General features: G+C 37.9%; 1 protein-coding gene across 8 annotated transcripts in view; it reads left to right on the top strand.

The window, feature by feature from the left end:
* PIK3C2A (phosphatidylinositol-4-phosphate 3-kinase catalytic subunit type 2 alpha) overlaps positions 1-25,258 on the top strand; it is a 65,574-nt gene that overhangs the window by 21,536 nt on the left and 18,780 nt on the right. For 5 of the 8 annotated variants that reach the window (XM_040701355.2, XM_046941999.1, XM_004941407.5 and 2 more), the window contains 11 exons: positions 6,102-7,275; positions 12,825-12,931; positions 14,562-14,719; positions 17,654-17,774; positions 18,400-18,511; positions 19,040-19,119; positions 19,222-19,285; positions 21,805-21,948; positions 23,631-23,673; positions 23,761-23,974; positions 24,050-24,172. In XM_040701355.2, the coding sequence (XP_040557289.1) occupies positions 6,166-7,275; positions 12,825-12,931; positions 14,562-14,719; positions 17,654-17,774; positions 18,400-18,511; positions 19,040-19,119; positions 19,222-19,285; positions 21,805-21,948; positions 23,631-23,673; positions 23,761-23,974; positions 24,050-24,172 (2,276 nt within the window). In that variant the 5' untranslated portion in view covers positions 6,102-6,165. Of the gene's footprint in view, positions 1-1,214; positions 1,282-6,101; positions 7,276-8,923; positions 8,980-12,824; positions 12,932-14,561; positions 14,720-17,653; positions 17,775-18,399; positions 18,512-19,039; positions 19,120-19,221; positions 19,286-21,804; positions 21,949-23,630; positions 23,674-23,760; positions 23,975-24,049; positions 24,173-25,258 lie in introns of all 8 variants that reach the window. The other 3 variants (XM_046942002.1, XM_046942001.1, XM_015286631.4) reach the window with 3 other exon arrangements.

The raw sequence follows: 25,258 nt of genomic DNA, 5'->3' as shown, positions 1-25,258 counted from the left end.
CTTACTTAGCTGTTAAAATCAGAAGCTTTGTGATGCAATTGTACTTTCTGGATGGAAATGAATTTTTAAAATCTAAATGAAGAGGTGCAGTTGTTGGTCTCAGAACAGCTGTTTGGGTATTTAGAGGCTGAATGACTGGAGAAAAACAGAAGGTAGCACTGATCCAGAGTTCGTGCCCAATTAAACATTGCACCCTTATTTAAATTACTGAAACAGTCTTTGAAGATTCTATGGACACGGTCTGACATGAAATGGATGCAACCTTTTTAGCCAACAGTTAATCTCCTCTCTGAGGAGGAATCTTCCAGCTTTGCTACAATGAGTTACTTCAAGGAGCTGCTAATTTTTGGTGGAGATGTAACACAGTAGAACTATAGTGGAAGCACTGACCTTTCAGGCTACTTAAGTACACCTTATTGAAACACTTGGAACTCATGGTATTTTTAGAAAGTGGACATCTTGTCTGTTCCAGAACTTGCACGTCTGTCAGTAAATTATGTTTCTTTAAAGTTTATTTGCAATAATTTACATTTTGTATCAGGTGTGTCTGCAGCACATAAGGTCTTCCAAATTAAAGCAGTAGAAAGAGGTGGGTTGGGTTTTTGTGTGTGTTTGTTTTTGAGAGAGACAAAGCCATCAATCTGATTTCATACTTATTGCTTAGGCTGTTTATTTGATGTTGAAAGTCTTTTTGACAAATAAACAGTTCACACACTGTGCAGAGTGACCATGAAAAAGGGAATAATTCAAGCTCAGGACAAGCATGGAAAACCACTTAATACCAAAGACATGCTTGATGTGCAGCCTGTCACACAAGTCAAGAATCTGTTTATGTCCTAATTTTTAATGTTCCTGGAGACCATTATGCTATTAGATGCATGGGAGGGATAAACACTGGAAGCCCAGCTTAATGCATATTCAGGAATTAAAATATCTGGTATGTTAGCTGCTGTGTGTACATGAAGCAGAATAAAGCCTTTGTTCTCTCAAGCATTGCTGGGCTGATTTCTCTGCTTTTTGCTGTATCTTCTGTTTTCAGCCACTTTGTGCATAGTGATCATACTGTCAGAATCTCTTCTCAGTTAACATTTTGTCATACTTCCTTCCCAGTGCTTCCCCCCACCCCTCCAAAATGCTCACACTACAAGTCTGTAAGTAACTCATCTGATTTACTTAATTTGATGAAATATCTGTTCCGTTTTCTCACTTCCTAGCAATCTGTGAATGCATCTGGCAAGAATAGAGGGCTTTTGAACATCAAAGTTCCTGTGTTTTTTCTTGGTAAGGAGTTTTCCTGCTGTGGCAAATGTGTTGCTATGAATTCCTTTCCAGGCGATTAGTACTTTCCATAGTATATTACTGCCTCCTTATTTTGCTGAAGTTTTCCCTGCTGTTCTGTAGAACTGCTGCTGTCTCTGCTACTCTACTAATTCTTAATTTTGCTGTCATTCGGTGGTAGAAAGATACTTTCTGAATCTGTTTTAGTTAATAGCAAAATAACCACAGGGAGTTTTTGTGGATACTGCTCTTGTTTTGAGGAAGCTCTGCTTGAAGGCTTTATTAGGAAGGCAGGAAGCGGTCTGACATGTTATCGTTGCTTCTGTATTTAGAGCTGGAACTCCAGGGAGTTTGTGCACCCATGAGCGATAGCTGTAACGTGTTTCTGAAGAGTGAATTACAAACAGTATGAACTGTGTCCTTGTTTAGTGCTAGAACAAACTATAAATAGGATGCTAAAAGCCTTATTTTCATGCTTTTGCTTTCTGAGAAGAAAATGTTTGTGCAGCTCGGCTTAAGTGGAGGAGTAACGTGTCCATTAGCAGATGGTGAGATTACCTCTGCTTGAGGTGGCAGGATTTGTTTCTAATAAAGACATCCCCTGTTCATTTAGATAGGAAACCTATTGAGGTTAGTCTCTGTCGTGGTAGGGATGTCATGTCCGGTACGGTCATTCTCACGGTGTTTCTGACCAAAAGTGTCCATTTCTCATTAGGAAGAATGGCTTTGTGGTTCAGTTTTGTACGAATGTTGGAGCAGTGCATATGTAGAGACGTTTCATTTTTACGTAAGCCTCTGTAAATGAAAGAGTTCTTGAAATTAATTTCAATCCTGTGTAGAGGCTTTGATCTGAAGGAGATTGCCAGACATCTTCCCGCCTATCTCTTAAAAGGAGCACTTGGCTCCTTTGAAATTCTGAGTAATGAGCATTGCTCTATTCAATATAATGACGTGGCAATACACAGATACTTGACTGAGCAAGTGAACTTCACACTCTAAATATCTGAATACGTTTGAATACATTTAAACGTGTGTGTTCTAAATCATCGCCAAGGAAGTGCTACGTTTAGGGAAACTGCATGGCTGGAGGCAGAGGAAGAGGTCTGTGGGTTTCTGCCCTACCATGTTTGATCAAATACTCTCAGAAAATATCGTATTTGAGGTGTTTGTCTGATTCTTTACCTATTTGGAAAGAGGAATGTGCCTTTGAGGGTGATCAGATCAACTGCTGAGAAGTTTGTTTTTAAATTGTTGCTTAGGTGAGTGCACGGTAGTTGAAGGGAACGATCCTGACTTCAAAGATATTCCTTGCAGTTCTGTGTGTGCCTTCAGCTGTTGCAGAGGTCTGCTGATTTCCCAAAGTACGGCCCCTAATGGTTCTCGTCACTCTTTTTCCTGCATCCGTGGTTTGAACTGAAACCTCCCGAATGCTTGGGTAGTTCCTTGCTTTGTCCCTTCTCTTTGGAGATGTTGAAGAAGCTTAAATTTTGCTAGCAGTCTGCCTTTGAGTTTAGGCGGCTGCAAATTGAAAAGTTCAAAGTGGAGCCCATCTTTTTAAGTGAAAATGTTGGCTGCTGCAGTGTAGTTAACGTTAGGAGGTAGGCTTGTCTTTTTTTCCTTTAGCGACCTTTATGTCTGGGGAGCTTCTAATCTTTTCTCGTGTGAGTGTACTGTTTAAAAGTGGCATGCAGGACGAGGTTTTGCAAAAGCCATTGTAAAGTTATCAGATGTTTTTCAACAGTTTGAAATGAAAAACTGCAGGCAAATTTATACACTGCCTTAGAAGTGTTGGAGGACAGGGCTTAAATACAAGCCGTGTTTGAGCTCAGAGCAGTGCACCTTTGCCTGTGGGCATGGCTTGCTGAAACAGAAGCTTCTTGAGAGGACGAGGCTACTTGGTGAGCACCGAGATCAAAGCTGTTCATTTCAGTAGAAAAGTAAGGCTTCCTGGTTCTTAAGGAGCCCAAATTACTGTTCTTCGGTTTATATATGGTTACTTTGAAGGCCACGTAATCTCAGTGTCTTTTCTCCCTCAGAAAAATCATCTGTTCTCACTGCCGTTGTTATCAGTGAGCACCAGAGTGCACTGATAACCTTCAAAGTTGTTGCCCAAATAGTTCTAGGCTGTCTTAGCGAGTGTGATCCTATTCCCATTTGTTTGAATAAAATTCAGGGAAAAGATCCAGCTGCTATTGAGAATCCTTAGGTGCTCCGTGCTGCTGCTCCCTGGAAAAGCCAGGTAGGAATTACTGAGAGAACTTCATAAACTGGGAACAATGGGCGGGCTGTTCTTGCTTCTGAAAATTTGACATAGCTATCTTAACCAGCTGGAAGCTGATAAAGAGATTAAATCCTGCTTAGGTATCCAGGCAGTCTAAGTAGCTGGTGTAAAGCATATTAGGCTTCTCATTAGAATGCTGTCTGTGGCTAGTGGGCTTAGACCATCTATGAAATACATCTTGAGGAGAAGATGGAGACAGACTTGTGTTAGCAGGAGGATAGTCACTATGTGAATGTTGCTGAGGGCTGCAATTGTGCTGTAATGCAGTAATCAGGGTTGAGACCTGCCCTGATGGTAGAGCTGCCCAGCAGCCCTGTGTTCCTTGTGAGTTCCCTGGTCCATTCAGCACTCAGCTGTACCAATGGGCAGCAGGTGGGACAGGACTTCTTTTTTTTTTTTTAACAGAGCTATTAGAAAGTCAAGTTTTAGGTTTTAATAGAGAATTTACATATGCTAACATCCATCATGTAAGTAAATTTAATTATTTAGCTAACTTGCATGCTGTTTTGTTTTGTTTTTCTTTTTTTCTTATACTAGGCAGTAGCTCTGTGTTTCGGAATTCTCTCCTTTAAAACAGTAGGGGGTTCTTTTTTAGGCTAGAATAAACCTTTCCTCCCCTAGCTTATACCTAAGGAGTATAACACATTGACGTGGAAGGATTATGGTAGCTTGTAATTAAATAGATGATAAGCAACTGAGTTGTCTGATAGTACTTTGGGATTTAGTCCAACTAAGGTCAGAAAAACATTGTATTCTTGAGCTGCCAGTGGCATCTGTTCAGTCTGAGGTATGCCTTTCGATGTGTTGCACTAAAATATTCCTATTTCCTAGGAGAAATCACTGTTCTTGACCTAGGAGCATGTTGTAGGCATTACAGATACAAATGTCTTTTGGTTTCCTTCATCTGTTTTTTGATACAGGTTGAGTTGTTATAAAAATTGTCCAACTTGTTACTGAAACAGGCTTCATTCAAAATAGAAGAAGGGGGGAAGATGTGGTAGAAGGGGGGAAAAGCCACTTTTCCTTGAAGTCTTATGGTACCTACAACATCAGTTCTGGTTTAATCTTGATTTTTGAGTGATTTGACCTGAATCTGTTTTCAGGCTTAGCTGAAATATAGAATCTTTTATGAAGATGTCTATCCTTCATAATATAGGCATTGAGATGAAGTAGATGAAACAAAAACTTGGCCCGAGTCTTCAGGAATTTAAAGAATCTGTTAGAAATCTGTTAAGAATCTTGCTGTTTGTGGCCAGACGACAGAAGTACAGTCTGTGTCTGAAGCCACATATCTCTGGTCTGATTCAAGGAGGTAAAGAATGTCTAATTGATGTGAATAGCAAGACAATATCTATATATTGAACAGTTAGAAAATTTATTACATATTATTTCATGCAGATACTTTTTATTTGTCGATTATTGCCTGACTTAAACCCATGATGATTTACATCCGAAGGGCACATTTAGTTCATTGAAACTGTGTTTAAGTGAGGATTGCTGTTCACATAACCCTCCTAGCAGAAACTCATTATTCACGATTTTTATCTTGCTACTTGATATGCAACTAGCTGTTGCTGGAAGACAGCTTATCTCCTGGAGTCAACTCTATCCCAACTGTGTTTAAAAGCTGTAGAAATAATACTGAAAACCAGCGCAGTTCTTCTGGTAGCCTGTTGTAAAATTATCTTAATATAGAGGCATAGATACTGTGGTGAATGCAGGAAGCAGTATAATAGTACCAAGCACAAGATTGGAATTGGAGGAATGCAAGATGTCATTTTCTTGGCAATGGCCTTATGCAAAAGTAACCTTCCAGAGTTTCTTCCCTTACATAAGTGAGTGACACTTCCTTTAAGGGGCTGTTGAAAGAATTACTTAATGAGCAGCTGTACTTGAATAATCTGTCTCGCTCGTCCACAAAATAACATTTCCCAAGTGCTAATTCTGTGCTTAGGTGGGTAAAGTAAAATCCAAAGGAAGTGAGGTTCTTCAGCCATTCATTCTTCTTTTATTCCTTTCTTTATGACCGTCATAATCGTGGTACAGTTGTCAATTTGCTAGGGCTGTCGTTTCTCTAATATGTCGAAGTGAACTGAAAGGCTTCTTGATTGTGTGCTTTATCAATGCTGGAATCTACAGTTTTCAGAAAAAAAAATCAGAACAGTCTTCTTTTGTCTTTTTTCCCTGAAATTGAAACTGGTTATGTGTGCAGAATTGCTTCACATGTGAAGCTTGTTAGGTACCCAAATGCATCTTTATCAGTCTGAGGTTTAGCGGCTCAAAAATAAACTAAGTACTTGCTCTACCTACCTGTGAGTACCAATAAGAAAAGTAAATGGGTCTTGTGGAATGCTTAGCCTGTGAATGTGATTGTGTGGCTTCTCTTAAGTTGTGTTAAAAAAAAAAAAGTGATGTCTTTAAAATTTTATGCTCTAGGTTTCTGAAGGATGTGTGCAACCTTGTAATTTGGTGGTATGCGGCTTAGTAGTTGTCTGCATATGATTTCTTCTATGCCTTTTCTAATGTTTCGTTTCCTTTCTAGAGCTGCTGAACCTATTCTGAAGCCAAGGTAACCTAGCAGTGCAAGGGACTTGTTGCTTCGTTAAATGGACATTTGCCCTCGCGGTATGGCCCAGTTATCCAGTAGCAATGGATTTAAACAGCGCTCATCACCTTCTTTGGCAACTGCAAGGTCAAAAGACGTGGACAAAGAGGAGGCATTGCAGATGGAAGCTGAGGCGTTAGCTAAGATGCAGAAAGAAAGAGGTATAGCTGGTAATAAGCAAACTTCTCATTCTTTAAGCAGCACCGGGCACGTAGCACAGACACATAGCAAACAAGACCATGATCTCATGGTGTTTCCTGAGTCTGATGCCAAGAGAATGGAAGATAAACTAAGTACCATTGACATAGAGAAGCTTACTCATGCTGAACTAGAGAAACTGCTGCTGGATGACAGTTTTGAATCTAGTAAAGTACCTGCATTACCAGTAACTCCTATTTTGAGCCCATCTCTGTCTTCACAATTTTATATTGGGCCTACTGGTCAGAGAGGACAGTGGACACCTGGGATACCAGCGCCTGTGACATGCACTTTACCTCCTATTTACCCCTCAGCTTCTTATATAAAACAGACTAGTGTATTTCAGAATGGATTCCATCCAAGTATGTCCTCTTATCGCTCTAGAGAACCTATTTATTTTGGTCTTCCAAGGCAGTCGCAATACATTTCATATCCACTGGCAGCTACTACACCTTTCCATCCACAAGGAAGCCTACCTATATATCCTCCAGTACTTACACCAGAATTGGCAAAAGTATTTGACAAAATTGCAAGCACCTCAGAATTTCTGAGAAATGGGAAGTCAAGCACAGACTTAGAGATGACTGCTATAAAGTCTGCAGTTTCCAGCCTACCAGCCTCAGAAAAATGCAGAGACATCAGTAAATTTGACTGGTTAGATTTGGATCCCCTCAGTAAACCAAAAGTGGATAGTGTGGAGACTTTGTATAAGGCAGAGGATCGTGGAGAGATGGCATCAGGTATGACAGCTGAAGATCCGTGGGATGCTGTGCTGTTAAAAGAGAAGCTGTTAGTAACTTGTCATCTGGAAAGAAAAATAAATGGGAAATCTTCTGGAGCAACCGTTACGAGGAGCCAGTCCTTGAACATGCGAACAACTCAGCTTGGGAAGTTACAAGGCCAAACATCACAGGTGTGTAAATCCATGTTTTTAAGTAGTGGTATAAGGATAATGATTAGTCGCAATATTTAAGGACACTTGATCATCTGTTTGTGAAATGCTACCTGACTTGTCCAGATAATGTGATGTTACTGACATATGCGTGCTTCAGTCGTATTTTAAAAACTTGAACATCGGTACTGATCTAAATCCTAAAGTAAATGCTACTCTGTTATCTTTCCAAATTTACCAAGGAAAGTGCGGTTTTCCTACACATTACAGAAGAGAAATGAAAATAACCCATATAGCAATGAAGTATTTAAATCATATTGGTAAATACTCAGACTCCTGAGGAAATCAAACAGGGCTACAAAGTAAAGGCAGTGAGGTAGATGTTGACAGCTTTCATCTTGAGCAGGCTCTGTCTCGGAGTCTGTAAAGTGGTGTTTTCACCTATATTTGAACCTGTCTGCTTTTTTTTTTCTTTTAAGGAAAAAAAAGATGCTGTAATCAAAAAGACTTTCTGCTCTCCCAGTATCCCTTGCAGTCTTTCACCGGATCACTGTTAATTCTCTTCTGTAGACCATTCCTCCACCCTGTTTAATGGAGGAATGCTAAAAAGGTGGTAACCAAAACTTGTAGATAGATACGCTGTTCTTGAAGGTGGGATTCTTCATGGGTGTTGATAGGTCAGAAACTCTGTATTTTTGTGCTGGAAAACCATCTTTGTGGGATGTTAGTTTCCTCAGGCAGAGCAAAAAGCTCATATCTGCTCTCGGACCACAATCTCTTTCAATAAAAGTTCAAGAGAAAAGTGTCAACGGACCTTTCAGTTATGACACTTATCCTTTTGGACACAAAGCATATGCAGTTTCTATTGAAACTAAACTGTACAGCACGTGATTGTGACCTTATTGGCTGTATCATCTGGGTAGTAATGCCTCCAGAAGTACACTCTGCCCTTGCCCAATAGCAGTCTGGAAAGTGGGTGTAGATTATATAGCTTTTCCTATATTTTAAATTCTTTTCATGATACTTCTTAAAGATGCAACTTTATAAAATATCAGCCTCTTCACTATGAAGTGAATATGAAGACTTGTGCATTTAAAATTTTTTTTTGGTAGACAGAGTACAGGAATGGAGAAGTTTGCAGTGGAAAAATCTACACCCTGGCAAGGATGGTGGTGGCAGGAAAAGCACATTTGTAGAGACTGGCTGGAGGCAGGGATTAAAAGATTTGTTCACCTTGGAGACTTAGCATTGCAGCTGTTTCAAATCTGATTTATTGTCTTCCTAGCTGTTTTTAACAGAAAAGGGACAAGCTGTAAAACTGTTATCAGTCAAGGATGCTTTCCAAATTGCTCCTTAATTCCTCAGTCTCCACCCTAAACTGGGCCATCTCACCTCCACCCCTCAAGAAAAGGAATATTTGTGAGGCTGATTCTTTATGTCTGAATTTCCATTAAGGTGGAATTTCTGGCCACTCATTTGGAGTATTTCCTGTTTTTCTGGGCCAGTTGTCAGTGTTCTGGCACACATCTATTCGAAGGCGTAGGAAGAAGAAACAAAAAACCTTAGAGGAAAAAGAAAATCCTTTACTTTTTCTCTTCTGCATCATAATTTTTAAAGTAGTGTGTGAAGACCTTGGATCTAACTTTTTTTTTCCTGTTCCTCTTTCCAGTGTTAAGCTGTGAAATCTGAGCTCAGTTATTCGCTAGTGTTTGTCTGGAGAGGCAGGTAAATTCGGGCTCTTCAGCAGTTTGCTTCTTCACTTTGTCATTTTATCCAGTGGTGTGCATTGTCTGTCTTCCAGTGGCGTTTAGTTGGTTGCAGTGTTACTACTGACAGTTTGTATTGGTTGGTGCTTCTGATGTGGTGTGTGCGGAGAGTAGTGTTTGACTGGTTGTTGCTGAATGCAGTCTGTTTTTTCTATGATTTCCAGGGTTCTCTTGTCAAGAATCACAATTTAGAAGGGTCTTTCTTGCTGATTAGGTCCACTCCCATGCTATTTGCAGAAAACTTTACCCAGCTCATAAAATGCTCAGACTCTGCCTTCGCGTGCTTTATTTTTTAACTCTTGCTGCCTCCCAATTTAAAGGCTATTCCAGTCCCTTGCTGTCGTTGTCAGTCCTCTGATTGTCATTAGAAGTCCATTCCTAACTAGTTCTTGGCCAGTTTTCTTAGCAGGATGAAACAGCAGCTACTGAAGAATAAGAATGCTTTTGAGGGTCAACACCCTCAATGTATTATAAGAAAAACTAGTTTCTGCCAGCTTTCATTACAACTTCTGTCTCCATTGGGTTAGCCTCTCTTAACTGTGGCTTTTTTTCCTATTTTTGAAGATGGGAAGATGGCTTATGAAAATTTTCATTCTGTGTATGAAAGCATATATACCACATGCTTTATACAGGGACATCAATAAACTCATAACAGGGAGAGGCATTCTGCTTCATGTATCTTTATTGTATTTGCTTTAGTCATGATGGCATCACGTCAGCATATGCTGCTCCTATGGTTGGTTGATATATTTGAATCTTTTTCATCATCTTTTTCAGACACGTTAGTTTATGGCATCTTAGTTTATGGCAGTGGATACCCAACTGCAAGCTTGTGATGTACTTCCTACCTTTGTTTCTGTTTTTGGTGTAATATTCCATATTCTAGCCTCTATTGTAATGTTACCTGATGTTCTAAAGCTGAAATGTTTCTAAGCACGTTGTCTAAGCACAAGTCTCTCAGATTGATACACTTTCACATAACACGTTGCTTTTGCTTGTCCTTTGCATACTTACTTTTTGTCATATAAATAACATTTCATCTTGTATGGTATGAATCTGAGCTATTTCAGCCCTATTTTTGGCAGTTCTCTTGTACTTTATCCCACTGACCTCCAGCAATACATTTCCTTCAAAGTATTTCCTGAAGTCTTGCACCTTACTAGTATGAATCACTTTGAGTCACCTCATAGTTCACTGCTCCTTCAGACAAAACTATTAGTAAGAGTTTCCAGTGATAGTTTTGATTCCGTAATGTTATTTTTAATCCCTTGAATCAATAGAAGGATTTGAGTTCTGTTTCATATTCAGTAAAGTATCTGTGCATCCCCTTTAAATACTTCAGTGTTCATCTCTCTCCTTTCCGAAAGCAGAGGTAAAATCATCAGTTTGTCCTATTTTAGATGCTGTCTTTTCTAGAAGTTGAAGCTGAAGTCTTTTGACTTTATATTCTTGTGGGGTCCAATTCAGCTTGACTTTTGGTAGCGTACTGAACAGCTTGTATCGAATGTTGAGAGAAGTTGTATTTGCAGACCACTTCTATTTTTATAGGCTGTGCTGAATATGAGGCATTTTTCTCAGACAGCTGTTTATTTGTTTTGGCCTGAAGTGCCCTTCCTTACAAGTTATTTCCTGTGACTGCAAGTGCTTACACCTCTTCAATTGGCTCATCTAGAAGGTAAAGAAATTCACATCTCACTTGTAGCCCAAGAACCTAATCGCTCACCTAAGTAGTCCAGTGTGTGTTAAACAAATTCTTACTTCATCAAAGCTCTTGAAATTATCTTCTGAAAAGCGATCAACACCGAGGAGTGAAATTTAACTAAAAAAACAAGTAGGTGTTTCGTGTTCTTGGTGTCATACTCGGAGGTAATTCCCAGCAAAAGCTATCTGTAACTCTCAGATCAACTATGGATAACCAAATAAACCTTCTTTTCTTGGCTCGTTGAGTTAGAATGTATTGTTCATAGGCAAGTTTAGCCAGGGTGAACAACTGGCTTGTAGTTCCCTATACTTGTCGGAGTTTAACAGCCGACTAACCTGCAAATATTGTTATACATAGCTTGAAAGTGTCACACAGTGTAACAAGGGAGTTTTGTGGTGAGTTCTGACCAGCAGTTGGTTGACTCCCTATCAAAGGTGTTTACCTTTCTCTTTGTTTGTCAGCTTCCCGTTTCCTTGTAGGACTTTGTTGGTGCTATTGTGTAACTGTTTAAAGGATTCATGTTGTAGGAACAATACTGCAGGCTTGTCAGCAGGTTTTATGCAATTGGTCAGAAGTGTTCTTGTGTGATAGAACTTGTCTGAGAGGTTAGAATGATGCTTTCTGAACTTAAGGTTTCATACCTGTTCATGGATCTCTTTCTGGGTCTTGTGGCTTCCCAGCTTCCTCTGGATAATCCCCATAATCCCCAGCTGCAAAGAATTTATCTCTTTGAGCTGATCAGTGTTCATAAAACTGACATTTTAGCTGAAATAAGAAGATTTAAATGCAGTTCAGATTACAAACACTGGGTGTGTATATATTTTCCCTTCAAAGTTAATGCTATAATACTTAATCATTCTAATTTAATTAAAATGAGCACTGAAAGAAAAAGATCTTAACTCTGCATTTGTTTCACATTTGACTCTTTCTCTCAGTCTGATTTGCCTATGTTGTCAGGTTGTACCTGACACAATCTAATGAAATGAGGTGCTCAGCTCATTTTGTCAGCTAATAATGAACACCCCACATATTGAATAAGTAGTTCTTCTCTGTTTCAACTGTGAAGAAATGATTGCTATGATTTTCAGAAAAAATGATAGTGTGGTCTGCTTTCTTTCTGGACTTCTGGTTGGATTTCTGTAACGTTTCTGTGAGCATTGCAAAAGCTCTGGATGCAGAAGAATTGGTCGGGAGGCGTCATCCTCTACGTGTGCCATGCTCCTAGGCCAGGTTCCTCAGGATCAGCTTCTTCTGTGCAGCAGCTGCCTGGAGTTCCACGAGTGCTTCAAGCTGCTGGTGACTGCTGGGCTGTGAGTGGTTAGCTCTACCTCAACCCTGCTGCCTGTTGCAGCTCACACTGGCGTCTGTATGGCTATTTTGTGTATCGTGTGTATGTGAGTCGGATCAGAAACGAGGTTGTATTCAAAACTATTGCACTTCTAAAAACAACAAGAAAGCTCTGTTTGCTACAGGGTTGTTTTTTTCAAAATGCAGGTCACTTTTGGCAATTGTTTTTAGGCTGGATACTTTGGAGGAAGGTGGTTTGCATTAATGGCTGTGGTGGGGAGTGCTGGGGATGTAAGAGATGAAAACAGCATGAATTTGCTACCGTGAGATTAGTTCTGAGTTTGCATTCTGAATGCTGCTTTAAGTGTACAGTTTATCTTGTTCTGCTTTGTCGGTGAAGGTAGTCACGGTTAGGCTTGATGTGTGATGGTTCTCTGTGGGACTCCATACTGACTTGAATGGCAGAAGTGGAGGAAAAAAAAAAAAGCAATTTGCTCTCCTCATCACGTTCAGCAAAATCTGGCTGAATGCCCGATGTCGTTGCTCACTGCTGAGAGCCCAGGAGCTGTTATACTTGTAGCTTGTTCTTAACTCATATTGATGCTGTCAGATAAATAAATTACTTTCTTGAAAGAAGTCTCTGGTTCAGTGAATCTTTATTTTTAAACTCGGTAGTGATGCACATGTTTCCCCTTATATAAATAGACATAAAACTGATCATAAAACTCAGTTGTCTGAAATTCTGTGTACTGCATGTGGCTTTGTAGGCTCCAGGAATGTGTTTGCAGCTATTTAAATACTGTATTATCTTTGAGTTGCAGAAAGACAATGGGACCACTGGCACGCTGACAGAAAATGTGCTTCTCCAAGAAATGGAAGGGCAGAATCAAGAACTGTCAGCTTTTTCTCAAGCAGTTACAAAGTAAGAAATTACTGAAAGTAGCGTTCAGAAGAAGAAGAAAAAAAAGCTAAGGAAAAAAAAACCTCATTACTACTTTTGTATTGGAAACATGTATAGTCATGAGGACTACTGCTAGTGGTTTTTTGCTTGATGAAGTAAACTTTTTGTATGTATTCTTTTCCCTTTGGTTATCCCAGTTTTTCTTGTTTTTATCACGATTTTTGAGAATGCCAACAAAATCCTGAAGGTGTTCAGTAGTATGAAGTCTCCTTTTTATTCTTCTGATCCTGTGACTTTGCTTAGTCACTTCCCTCTCACTGTTTTTCCCTTGATTTTGTAAAGCTTTTTATTTTTAACCCTAAAGTATTTTCTGTATCTTCATTATATCTTTATCTCCTTCTGTTTTTCAGTACAAATTCTTTTGAAATAACTCAGTCTTTTTCTTTACTGATAGGCTTTGGCAAATCCCATCACTTACGTGTCTTTCTAAACCTTAAATGCTCTTTTATATCGCTTCTACCACTGGAACTCTGTAGAAAAAAGCTAACAGAAACAAACAAAATCCCCTCTGTTTTTCCTGCTTTGATCGGGTGCTGAAATTACTTATACATGGAACCAAAGGAGATGGAACTTGATAACTTGGGGTTCCTTCTGTTATTTTTACTCCCTGCTGCAATTTAACGAGTCACATCTGTTTTCTTCCTAGAGAAAGACAAGCTAGGAGTCTTGCCTCACCCATTCAAAATCCAATAAAAAAAAGGGAAATTAGAGATCTTTGAATTTGTTGGTTAATAACTACTTTGTAAAACAGGAGCGTTTATGAAGCGAAATGCAAACTCCATAAAACCAGTGAGAAGTCATGTACGATTTGCTGACAGCTCTGACAAATCTTTCAAAATAAAACAGGCGTATTAGAACAGCTTCTAGTTATATTTAATTGCTGCTCTTTCTCTCAAGACCCCGCACTTAAAATGCTCCTGAACTTATGGCTGCATAAATAAAGGGATCCTTTTTTTCCCCTCACTCATGCTCTTGTCAGGAGGCAAGATAATGAAATGGGTGATTGTTGTAGATGACTTCTGTTCATAATCTCCTGTAATGCTGCTTTAACATTAATGGATAGTTAAATTCTTTTGTTCAGGTTAAATAGTAGAAAGTAAAAAGCGGGTATCAAAGGACTGTATTTCTAACTATGTGAACATGTTTAATAATGTTTGTGTCCTAAAAAAAGGTTTTCCCTTAATTTGAGCCTCTCCCAACTCCCAGAGTTTAGATACTGCTCAGAAGTTCAGATTAGACATCCACAAGTTCAAACGTGTCAAGAGTTTTGTAGTCTTTCGTATGTGAAGGAATTTACTCTGTGTTTTAACTCAGTTGTAGGCAAATGTTGTGGATTGCTTTTATCCTGTAAGCTACATGAAAAATGTGCCCAACTATAATCTAGTTCTTTTCCCCCCTCTATCTACTATTATATAATTATTGTGGGCAGTGCACTGTTGAGAGTAGAAAAAATAGAATGCTTTTGTATACATGGTTTAGCTAAGAGCAGTAAGTGTTCTTTACTGCTCCGGCTTGTGGTTATTACTGTGTTCTTTTGCTTCAGTCTTAAACTTATCCATTGCAATGCTTCATAAACTTTTTCTATTTACAGATTGAGGACCAAGTTTCCTTACACTGATCAGCAATCAAACCCAGGCTTTGTGTTGAGTCCAATCATGCTACAAAGAAATATAACTGGGGAGAGTGCCAGTATCAAGGTTTCTATAGAAATCAAAGGATTCCAGCAGCCAGTAACTTTTACATGTGATGGTATGTTTCTACTTTTTAAACTGGAATTTGCTTGTAAGGCTTAGAGTGGTGGATTGAGACTGCATACTTGGTCTAGGCCAGTGGCTTTTTAAGGTCTTGTAATCCCTGGGTTTCAGTTACAGGGATTGCTTGTGGGGAATGTGGGAAAGGTAGCTGAAGAAAGAACCTAGATGTGGGTCACTAACTCCATCAGAAAATATTTAGAAGCTGACAAATTGGAACAGTTTTCAACAAAATAAACCATACAAACCGGAAGCACTGTTCTATCCACAGCTGGGAATGTTAATACAACTTTTTAAGAGTTTGACCTACTTTATGGTAATCTGGGAGAAGAAGGGAGGGGAAACAGATTCTGAACTTTCATCAATTTTTTATTCAGACGTTTGCTAGAATACTTAGAGCTATTTCAGATAACCTGAAAATTCAGACAAATTGCTGTTGGGAAATAAGAGTAAATGCTGAAATTATTCTAGCTATCATGAGATCAGTGTATGCTTGTCTACATGTATAAAAATGATGCTGTCTTGCTGTACTTCAACTAGCTGGCCCAGTTTATGGATAATGAAGCATATTAGTTTGGGGTGGAATTCAGAGGCTTGCCTTGTCCTTGGATATAAATTCATATTCTCTGTGCAGTCAGCACTGCACAGCCTGTCTGTATTAAGGCTGTAACTTCGGATGCCATCAACTTATATCTGTTCTTGGTGATTAAAAAGCTGCTGCTGATAATAAATTACCTCAGGAACAGCTTACAGCTTAGTCTGTACACTGCTGTAATCTCTTAGGCCTGGTGAGAGCTCCCATTCCCAGGCCAGGTCACCTGGCAGTAGGCCTGTGCTGCAGCGCTTCTTATCATTCACTTCTCTCTGGAAGCGTAGACCCCTCAGAACTGGACGTTCTCAAAAGATATGAAATTGTTCTACTATTCCCTTGACCTAGAAGCTCTACTGGAAAACAAGCTCCTAATGCATAAATATTTTCATTTAATATTAATCTGCTGAACCTTGCAGTTATTCTGCTTCGATTTAATACTCCTCTGTTAAGTGTAGCCTAGGAAGGGCTCATGCTGTTTATTGTAAGTTTGCGCTTTACTAATATTACAGGCTTAATTCTTACCTACAAAAGGTTTTAGTAATGTAAAGAGGTGTTAAGCTTTGGCCCTTTGTTTCTAGAAGTTCAGTGAAACCTTGGAATGTGGTTTGTTTCTAGCCCCACACATGGCCTCGTTCTTTGTACTGTCTGCTCACATCCTTTTTTCTCATGCTGAGACATCACCATTAAACTTTGAATCTTTCATCTCTAGCATCTGTAGACATCTATATAGCACATACTGTGACTAGACATAGGTGTGTTTAAAGCTGCCTTCTTCCTTTAAGTCCATCTTTTCTTGGTAAGTTCTTGCATATTTTAGCTTCCTAATGCTGGAGCAGCTTCCTTATGGCTTTCAGTCCTGCTCAGATGGAACTGTAGCTTTTCAGTGTTTTTATGACTCAGTGCATAGAGGGAGGGAAACAGGTCAACTTCAGAGTATACCTTTTGGTACTGTTTATTAGACTTTACAGGGAAGCACAGGTCTACTTGAGCAGTCACATATCAGGAAGAAATGAGCCTCTTTCAATAAGATAGAGGTGGTAAAAAGGTGGTAACATCTTCATGTTAGTTTGTAATGCTCCACAAGACTGACAGACCTTAAGCAACAGAGCCTATGGCTACAGCACGTAAGCTGTAAGCTGTTACTGTACTTTTTTATTCCATCATCCACCATATTTTCTGCTGAAGTCAGTCTTTCTGAGTTCATACTTACTATTACTTGTTGTTCAGCTATACTCATTCTTCATGGGCCACGAAATACCACTGTGCTTATAATAAGTCATCTGTTAATGAGATGAAGCACTTGCATTCTTATGGAAAATATTGCCTGGATTTACCTGCATATCCACCATAGTAGTAGCATCTCTTATATTAAGGGTAAGAAAATTAAGAAGATGAGGTCAATGGAAAGATTAGGTCAGTGGAAAAAAAAGAGAACTGAGGGTACTGCTGAAAAAAATGAATGCTTCTGCATAGTGTTTGCTGATGAACTTTGAGGAACTTTGACATCATTGGCAGATGATTCAAAGGCAATCAGAAAGTAGGTAGGGAGGCATAAGGAATGCTTTTTAAATAAACTTTCTGTGTTAAAACGTATCTGTCTTTTCTTCCCGCAGTGACAGCTGGTGCCTGTAGGAGAGTGAGTGTGAGGCTTGACTGGGGTTATTTCTGTTGCTGTGTGTTTGTTGGTTAGAAAGGAAAATCTACTTTCAAAACATCGGATACCTGATAAAAAAGCTTTGGTAGTTAAGAATTGTGTTTTGCAAAAGCTTGATGATGCTTACTAAGATCTGATCTACACAATGTGAAAGCTGCTCTACAGAAATAAAAAGGGAAAAGATTTCCAGTACCATTTCTCTCTGCTACAGCTGGCTTTAATTTCCTTAAAAGCAGTACAAATACAGAAGTTCTATAATCAACTTTTAAGATAATGGTTTTTTTAAACTTCAGAGTGCTCTAGAGTCGTTTAATCATTTGTCACCTTTCCTGCTTAAGACAATCTTATTAGAAAATAAATTAAAATGCTTTTCTTGTGTAAAAAACTCCTGCAAAATATATTGTGAGTTAAGTGGTTTTGTACTTCTTGTCAAGTGGCTGCACCGTAGCCTAATTTAAATAGGAGTTGTTCCTTCTGAAACTACAGGCAGGTTTTATAGCATGCCTTTCTTTGCAGCATAAAGAGAAGATGTGAAATTATGAAATTTGAGTCGATAGAGGCATAAAAATCTTCTCTACAAGTATAAAACCATAATTCAAGAACAGGTACAACTTGTTAGTGAAATATGTTTAGTATCATTTGCAGTACACCCATATTTAACTTCTAGATGTCATTTCTTTAAACAGTGAGCTCTCCCGTTGAGCTTATAATAATGCAGGCGCTTTGCTGGGTGCATGATGACTTGAATGAAGTGGATATTGGCAGCTATTTCCTGAAAGTCTGTGGCCAAGAAGAAGTTCTACAGAAGTAAGCAAACTCTTTTTCATTTATGTTTAACTTGGTACTTTCTAATGGAACCGTTACTGGCAAATGTGTTTTTAATGATTAAATGCGTGAAAGTAGAAATCTTCAAAATGTAGATGCACATTTTGCACAGAGATTGGAAGTCTTTAGAGCTCCTGTGGGATACAGCAGATTCTCAGCAGCTTCCCAGAAATGTTCTAAACCGCTGTCTGTTGTGTGGAATACAATGTTTTCTGATGCAGACTTCTAAAGCATTTCTGTAGATGGATCATTTTGTTTTCAGGTCCTTTAAATGCCAATAACCAGGAAAGAATCTACTGATAACTTCTAATAATCTGATTTTTTTTTCAAAGTGAATGACTGGCAAATCCCCATTCGTTTTCTGGGTTAGAATGTTTGGTTTCAATGTTAACCATAGTAGTTAAGAACTTTAGCAAAAACGTTGGTATAGCAGTATACTAAAACTTCCACTGAAGTAAAAACCCGTTTGAGCAGTATGATGGCGGAGTCTGATTTACCACTTCCTTATTTTGAGCTCAGTAGGTTGCTTTAATTATTTTGTGTGAGTTCTCTGAAAAGCACTGAATATTTTTGGTGTAAATAACTATAGCTTTCATTTGTTCAACAGTAAGCACTGTGTAGGAAGCCATGAATATATTCAGAACTGTCGGAAATGGGATACAGAAATTAAACTGCAGCTTGTGACCCATACTGAAATTTGCCGAGGTCTGGCGCGAACAGTAAGTATCTCCTGAACTGCAGTAGCAATTCAAGCTTAAAGAGTTTGAGAGTTTGCATCAGAGGTGATGGATCTGAGGTGAAATCTTCTTTTGTCATTAACAAATCAGTAAATCTGTATGATGTTGGGAATTGTGTTCTCTACTAAGAGCATGTGAAACATGGATAATGTATCTTAACACCAATTACCGCAGCTGGAAAAAGTTATTTATCTAAACTTAAGGCCTTAAAGAGAAGCAGCAGATTTCAGAGTTAAATATAAGCTGCGGACAGTTTTTGAGTTTAATTGGGTATATATCTGATGATTGAAGAGAATGGGAGGGAGGAACAGAGTTGGACACTCAGTAGCTGTTTCTCCACTTTTCCACTGTCTCAATGTGAGTTTTTTGGAGGCTATCAGTTATTTCTTTTCACTTTCAAAGATATCTTTCCACTTTTATTCCTCAGGTATTAGCAGTGAGAGGTCTAAAACTTTATCATAAATCATAGAAAGTTGGAAACTGTACTCAATATATAATATTTTACTACAGGAAGAAGATGACAGTACACCCATAGACCTAACCAAACACCTCTACAAAGTAGAAAAGCCTTTCAGAGAACCTAACATAAGGTAATATTATGTAGATTTTTTTCATTATCAAGTCAGTGCTGAATTTCTGACCAAGACTGTTATGCTCTTGCGGATGTGTTTAATAATTACTGTATCTTGCAGATCTTCTATTGAAGAGCTTCTTGATATCTATCATAAGCAAATTGAAATAGCTCTGAAAAATGAGGTAAGGTCATTGCAAATTATTGCTGAACCAAAAGTAGCATGAGAATGTTTACTGATAAGACAGTTGGAGGAAAAAAAAATTGCAGGTTTTCTTGGAGAAACTCAAATCTGAACAAGACGCCAAATGTGAATTTGGTATAATTGGTTTTTAGATTGCTTTTCACACTTTTCTTTCTGGCTTTTTCTGTGATCTGCTGATTACCTAATCATTGCAAGTAGCAATGTGTCCTCCAAGTCCTGAGGTGCAAAATAACCTTTTCCTCAAAAATACTGGAAGAGGTTAATTTAGGGGAAAAGGTCTGTATCTTGACTATGTCAGTTGTTGTTATTCATGATACATTGCCAACAGATCAAAGTCTGTACAATTAAGCAGTAACGTGTATAGTGGAAGTTGCATTCTTGGAACACAGAAGTTAGTTTTATGCAAAGCATAATAACATCTTACTCTACACTACAGGATTAATTTAAAAATCACAGTGGTTATTTCACTCTACCATAGCTAACTTGAAACAGCTTTATGTGAAATGAAGCGATTTCCCAAATGCAGAAGTCTAGCTGAAGATAACCTACTTTGCTCTTTTCTAAAAGGATGAGTGTCCTGGTTTCCACTGAAACAGTGTTAATAGCACACTGATGCTCTGAGTGATGGGAGTGTGATGCTGAGCTGCCTGCCAGGTTAAACCACAACAACCGGCTTAGGTTAACTCTTGATAGTAATTAACCTGGAGACTGAAACCTTGAACAGCTTCTTTAAGAAGTATGTTTCTTAAAGTTTCTATTAGGAGCGGTCTTGAAATGGAAGACTTGGTGAAAATGAGAAGTATTACAATTAAGTCTGTTTTATTAACTTTGTAGGAATGCAGGTCTCAACAAGCTGCTCTCCACTATTTACATATTTCCATAATACCATTAGTTCATAGGATTTTTCAATTCTCTTGATGTTTCACCATGTTCTCAAGGGTAGTTTCAAACGCAATCTTATTATAGAAAAGTGAGATATTAAGTGCTTATTAATATGATGATGTGTTTGTTGCTTTGCTCTTGCAGCTGCCTCAGATTGCTTATTTAACTGTGATTTCACATGTTGAGGTGAGGAATATAAAACACTGTGGTTCAGACTTATGTTCTGCTCTGTCCACAGAGTCTTTTTGAAGATGAGAGATGCATTTTGTAGGTGACAACTAAGTCCAAATATCAACAGTTACTGCGTTTAATTTTTTTCCTTCCTGAAGTGACTTTCAGTACATACTCAGTAGCTGAAGTTTGTTAATCAAAGCGAAGCAGGGTGAGGTCATCAGTAAATATGTCGTATGTAGCCTTTGAATTTGCATCTGTGGACACATTCAAATATAAGCTAGTGTCCTTGTAATAATTTGAGAGCTGATAAGAACAATAGCAGTGGACATTTTGCTTTTCATATGCCAAACAGCTGTTGTCTTCAAGTTGTTAGCTTGGAAAGCAGGCTTAAACATTTACAGTGTCTTCCAATTTCTAGGGTTATTTTCTTACCAGTGCAAAGTTAATTGTTGCCAGGTAATTCCCAATCCAAAAACTTTATTATTCAAACGGCTGCTTTGTTGTCCATTTGCATGAAGGTCATGTGAGAGTGTGTACGTGTGAAGGGAATCAGTTTATATCTTAGCAAGAGAATATTACACCAATTCCTGCTATTCTAAGTGATCATAAGTGATGGTGAACAGAACCTATACTTTAAGCCTTCAAAAAGTAAAAAGAGACGTTATTTTGAAGCAAATATTTTCATTTTCTGTCTGTATTTTAGATGAAGACTGCTAATATTAAAAGAAAAGCTAGAATTCTTTGGATTTAAATGGAAGGGTTTTCTTTTTTTTTCCCCCAATCTGAAGAGAATACTGAGAGGTTCTGTTTAAGTGTACAATCTCCCTTTTCACCCCCAGGATGGCAGTTTGCAATTGTTTGATCTCTAAGAACCATTTAGGTTGAATAGTATGCAAAGCAAACAGTTGCAAGGAATGTTGTTCAAACAGTAGGTTCAAGTGAAATCAAACAGATAAATACGTTCTGTTACAGAAGCTATAAGGTAGTGTAAATGTAGTTTGAATCTTTGTGTTTAAAAGAGCTGGAATTGCAAAGCTTTTTCTTTACTTTGATTCTTACACTCCTTGAATATCCTTCTTAAAATCTACTTTAAAAAAAAAAATGACATGGGAATTTGAGCTTAATATCTCATTAGACAATATCTGCCTTGAGCTAAAGGAAAAATTGTTGGAAACCTCTTAGTATTTCTTGGGACACCATGCTGCACTCTGTACTAGTCCTGTTTGTACAGCATTGCTAACTGAGCTATAAGGAAGTTTTCAGTATGGTGGCTTTTTGTTTAATCATGTTGTTAAACTACAGGTAAATGTAATTGAGATATGCATCCCATAATAAAATCTTCTGGGCAATTCTTTCTTAAAAATAATAATAATAATAATAAAGCAACATTGTGTTTTGCAGTAGTGACCATCTCAATCTGTTCTTTCTTGCATTTCTTATTAGAACCAACATAAAGCAGTGGATCACTTGATTAAGACTGTCAGAAAAATCTGTTCAACATTGGATGGTGTAGAAACTCCTGCAATAACAGAATCTGTAAAGAAGCTGCGGAGGGCTGTTAATCTTCCAAGGATTAAAGACACAGAGGTAAACTTGCACACTAGAAATTGCATTCTGATGTGTGCTTTTTAAAACCAAAGGATAACATTTCATAGTCTTTGGTAGTTGCAAATATTAGCAACAATTTAGACAGGGTTATGTTTTTTCTTTTTTTAATATTTATTTTTATTGTATCTGGTAGTTTCAATGTTTTATTATAACAGTCATTTCCTGTTAATGTATCGATCACTTGGAATCCAACTTGAAGGTATTTTTAAAATACTCTTTTCTAGTTCTGTAACTGCAGATTTGGGTCACAGCAGCTGCTGTTAAATGTGACCGAAGGAAACTTTATCCAGCTGTCTCTCCTCTAAAATCAATGCAATAATGCTTAGATGAAGAATTCACATAATGTATTTTTTTTTTTTGTGCAGTACTTATGTGAAAAGCAATATCATGTTAAAACACTAGCAGTCCCATTCCTGGATTTTGGAGCATATGGGCAAAAATAAAATCTTACCAGTAGTGCAGATTTTGATGATAAAATTGGCTCATAGTCAACAGTTAACTTGAGCACAGTTGGTCTCATATCACTTACTCAAAAGTGATTAAGGGGAAGAATGTGCAAATAAAGCAGCTAAATAGTCTTGTAATGCTATTTCAGGCCATATTAGAGGGAATTGTGATTCCTGTGCTGTTTTTTTGGTTTTTTTTGTTTGCTGTAGTTGTCTGCAGTTTACTTATGTATTTGTAATACTGAGCTGAAATCTTGCAAAATCATAGACTGAATAAATACAGCTGTTACCAGCACCAAAACTCTTGCAGAGAACTGCAGAACATTTACATAAGAGGTTAGGGAAATTCAACATACAGAAAGTTTCTTCCTTTTTTTCTTTAAAACATGAAAGTTTTAAGTTTTTGACGTAACTTAATCCTGACAGGATGTTCAGTTAATGCATGGAAGATGTAAGTAGAGCTTTTGTTCTTCTGCAGTTGTGGCAGATGTATTAGCAGTTTTCTCAAGTTTTAGGAATTCAAAAAGTTTTGCTTTTAAATCACCAATTCTGTTTTCATTGGAAGTTTTAGTTTTTATCAAGTTGAATTTGGTGTGAAATCCTTCCTTACTTGAAGGGAGTAAGTTCCCATGATCAGTTTGACGCCTGCAGGCTTCAGCAGCGTCCTTGATGAGACCAGACATTGCAGTCATTCTGTATCCTGTTTAGACTCCCATTTTAGCAGACCAAGGAGCAAAAAACAGCAGATAGTGGCAATATCTACTGCTCAGCTTCCTCAGTTTGACTTTTTTTTATCTTAACTATTCCTACAAAAGATGCCTTTGCAAAATGTCACATAACAGCTATTGGAGCTTAAATTGATGCATAATTAAGCTACTAGCTTCTGCCCTCATCTCTAACAGCCCTGAGTTTTCTCTCTACTGAGAGAAGCCTGAGTACTCTGAGCAATGTTCCAATGTACTGAGCCTTGTAAGGTATGTCAAGATAGTTTTGACTTGACAAAAAGTTTTGAACTTGGTGAATAGTTTCTGCATGATGTGGAACTTGGGACACTATCAGTTATCATGAGGAATTGAATAAAAAGACGTATTAAATGAACACAAACATGATCCTAACTCAGGTTTTTAATAATTTCTGATCAAGTTGATTTTTAAGGGCAATGGAAAATGCATGTAGTTTTCTTGGTATTGAAATTTACTCTGACTTACTGTGTAGGTATCCCTGAAATGTGGCGATGATGCTAGCAAGAGCTCATCTGGTGAGTAGAGTTCTTCAGTTTTATTAAAAGTGGCTTCAATGTGGCTATTTTAAGGAAGATATGCATTAAAAATCACTTACAATTTAGGCTCACTGCAGCCTGAAAGTCCTCTGAAAGTGAGTATAGACCTGTTGACAAGAGCAGTTGAGGCCCTTGTGCGACTCCACATGAATTCATGTAGCATGAGTTCTGCAACAGTTTCTCCAGAAGATAAGACTACCAAGGAAGCATGGACTGCCACAGAACATCTCCAGTTCACAATATTTGCTGCACATGGAATTTTTCCTGATTGGGTATCCAAGTAAGTAATTTTTTAGTTGTAGAAAATCATCCCTTTATGGAGTTTTTTTATTTACTTTACTTTTTTTTTGTCTAGTTTTGAGAAATACTACTTGATTTGTTCTTTGACCCATAATGGAAAAGATCTCTTCAAACCTGTTCAGTCCAAGAAGGCTGGCGCATACAAGAACTTCTTCTACTTGATTAAATGGGATGAACTGTAAGTGACTTTAGAATACTAACTGCCCCTGCAAAATAGGTTGGTTTTTTTTTAGCTATACCTGCCTAGCTGCTGAATACACTCACTGTCAACTCTAACTCCTGATTCTACCCAAAGTGTTGAAAGAACAGTGTGTGAGGCTTGTGACCAAAATCAGAAATATTATTCTGATAGGTATTTGACCTTTCATTTTAAAAGTGGGAATGGAAATGCTGGACCATTGCCCTGTGCCAATGTATTTATAGAGTACAACTATAATGACTTGGGAAGATTGTAGGATTCTTTGTAATGGGAACGGCTTGCACTGCCTAAGGAATGATGAATAAAGCTTGTTTTTAAGCAGTTCTCAGACTTTCTAAATAGGGAAGAAAAGAAGCTGACTTGTATTGACGTTGATGCTGAATAGTTTTTTGTTCCAAATATATCACAGCAATTTTGTATCTAATTTATAAATGTAATTTAAAGTATTTCTATAAAGAGATCAGATGCGTAAGTGCTTAATCTGTCTATAGCATATGAGAACATTTTGAGCTACTAAAGCTGGATTTCTCTTTATGGAGCAGGGAAAGAGAGTAGAAAGGTAGAAGGAAGGGCATGCAGAGAAAAAACAGAACGGCAGGTGATATCTGAGAGGGAAAAATATTTTTCATTATTTTATACATATATATATACACACACACATATTAAACATATATATTATTGTGTATATATATATATATATATATATATATATATATATATATATAAAATAACACAACTTAATCTTTTTGACTTAGTAGTTATGAGGCAGTCTGTCATTACTGAAGAGCCAGGTGAGTTCCATGTTGCTCTATACCTCATTTCCTGACAATTTTTAAAGTTCAGAGGTGGACTCTGAAGAATACTCTAAAAGCCTGCAGTGACAAATTATTGTAGACCAGAAATGAAAGCTTCAGGTTCTGAAATACCTGCCACCTGACACTGCTTGGACTACCTTTTTTTTGATGATGCAGTGAATTAATTGTCAGATCTTTTGCTGGCAAGTGATAGTGTATTGCAGTGAAATATGTTAGACAGATTGCTTATAACCTGCTTAATATAGTTTGA

The sequence above is a fragment of the Gallus gallus genome, chromosome 5 (assembly GCF_016699485.2).
Source record: "Gallus gallus isolate bGalGal1 chromosome 5, bGalGal1.mat.broiler.GRCg7b, whole genome shotgun sequence".
Taxonomy (NCBI): domain Eukaryota; kingdom Metazoa; phylum Chordata; class Aves; order Galliformes; family Phasianidae; genus Gallus; species Gallus gallus.
This window is presented reverse-complemented; position numbering and strand designations above follow the sequence as displayed.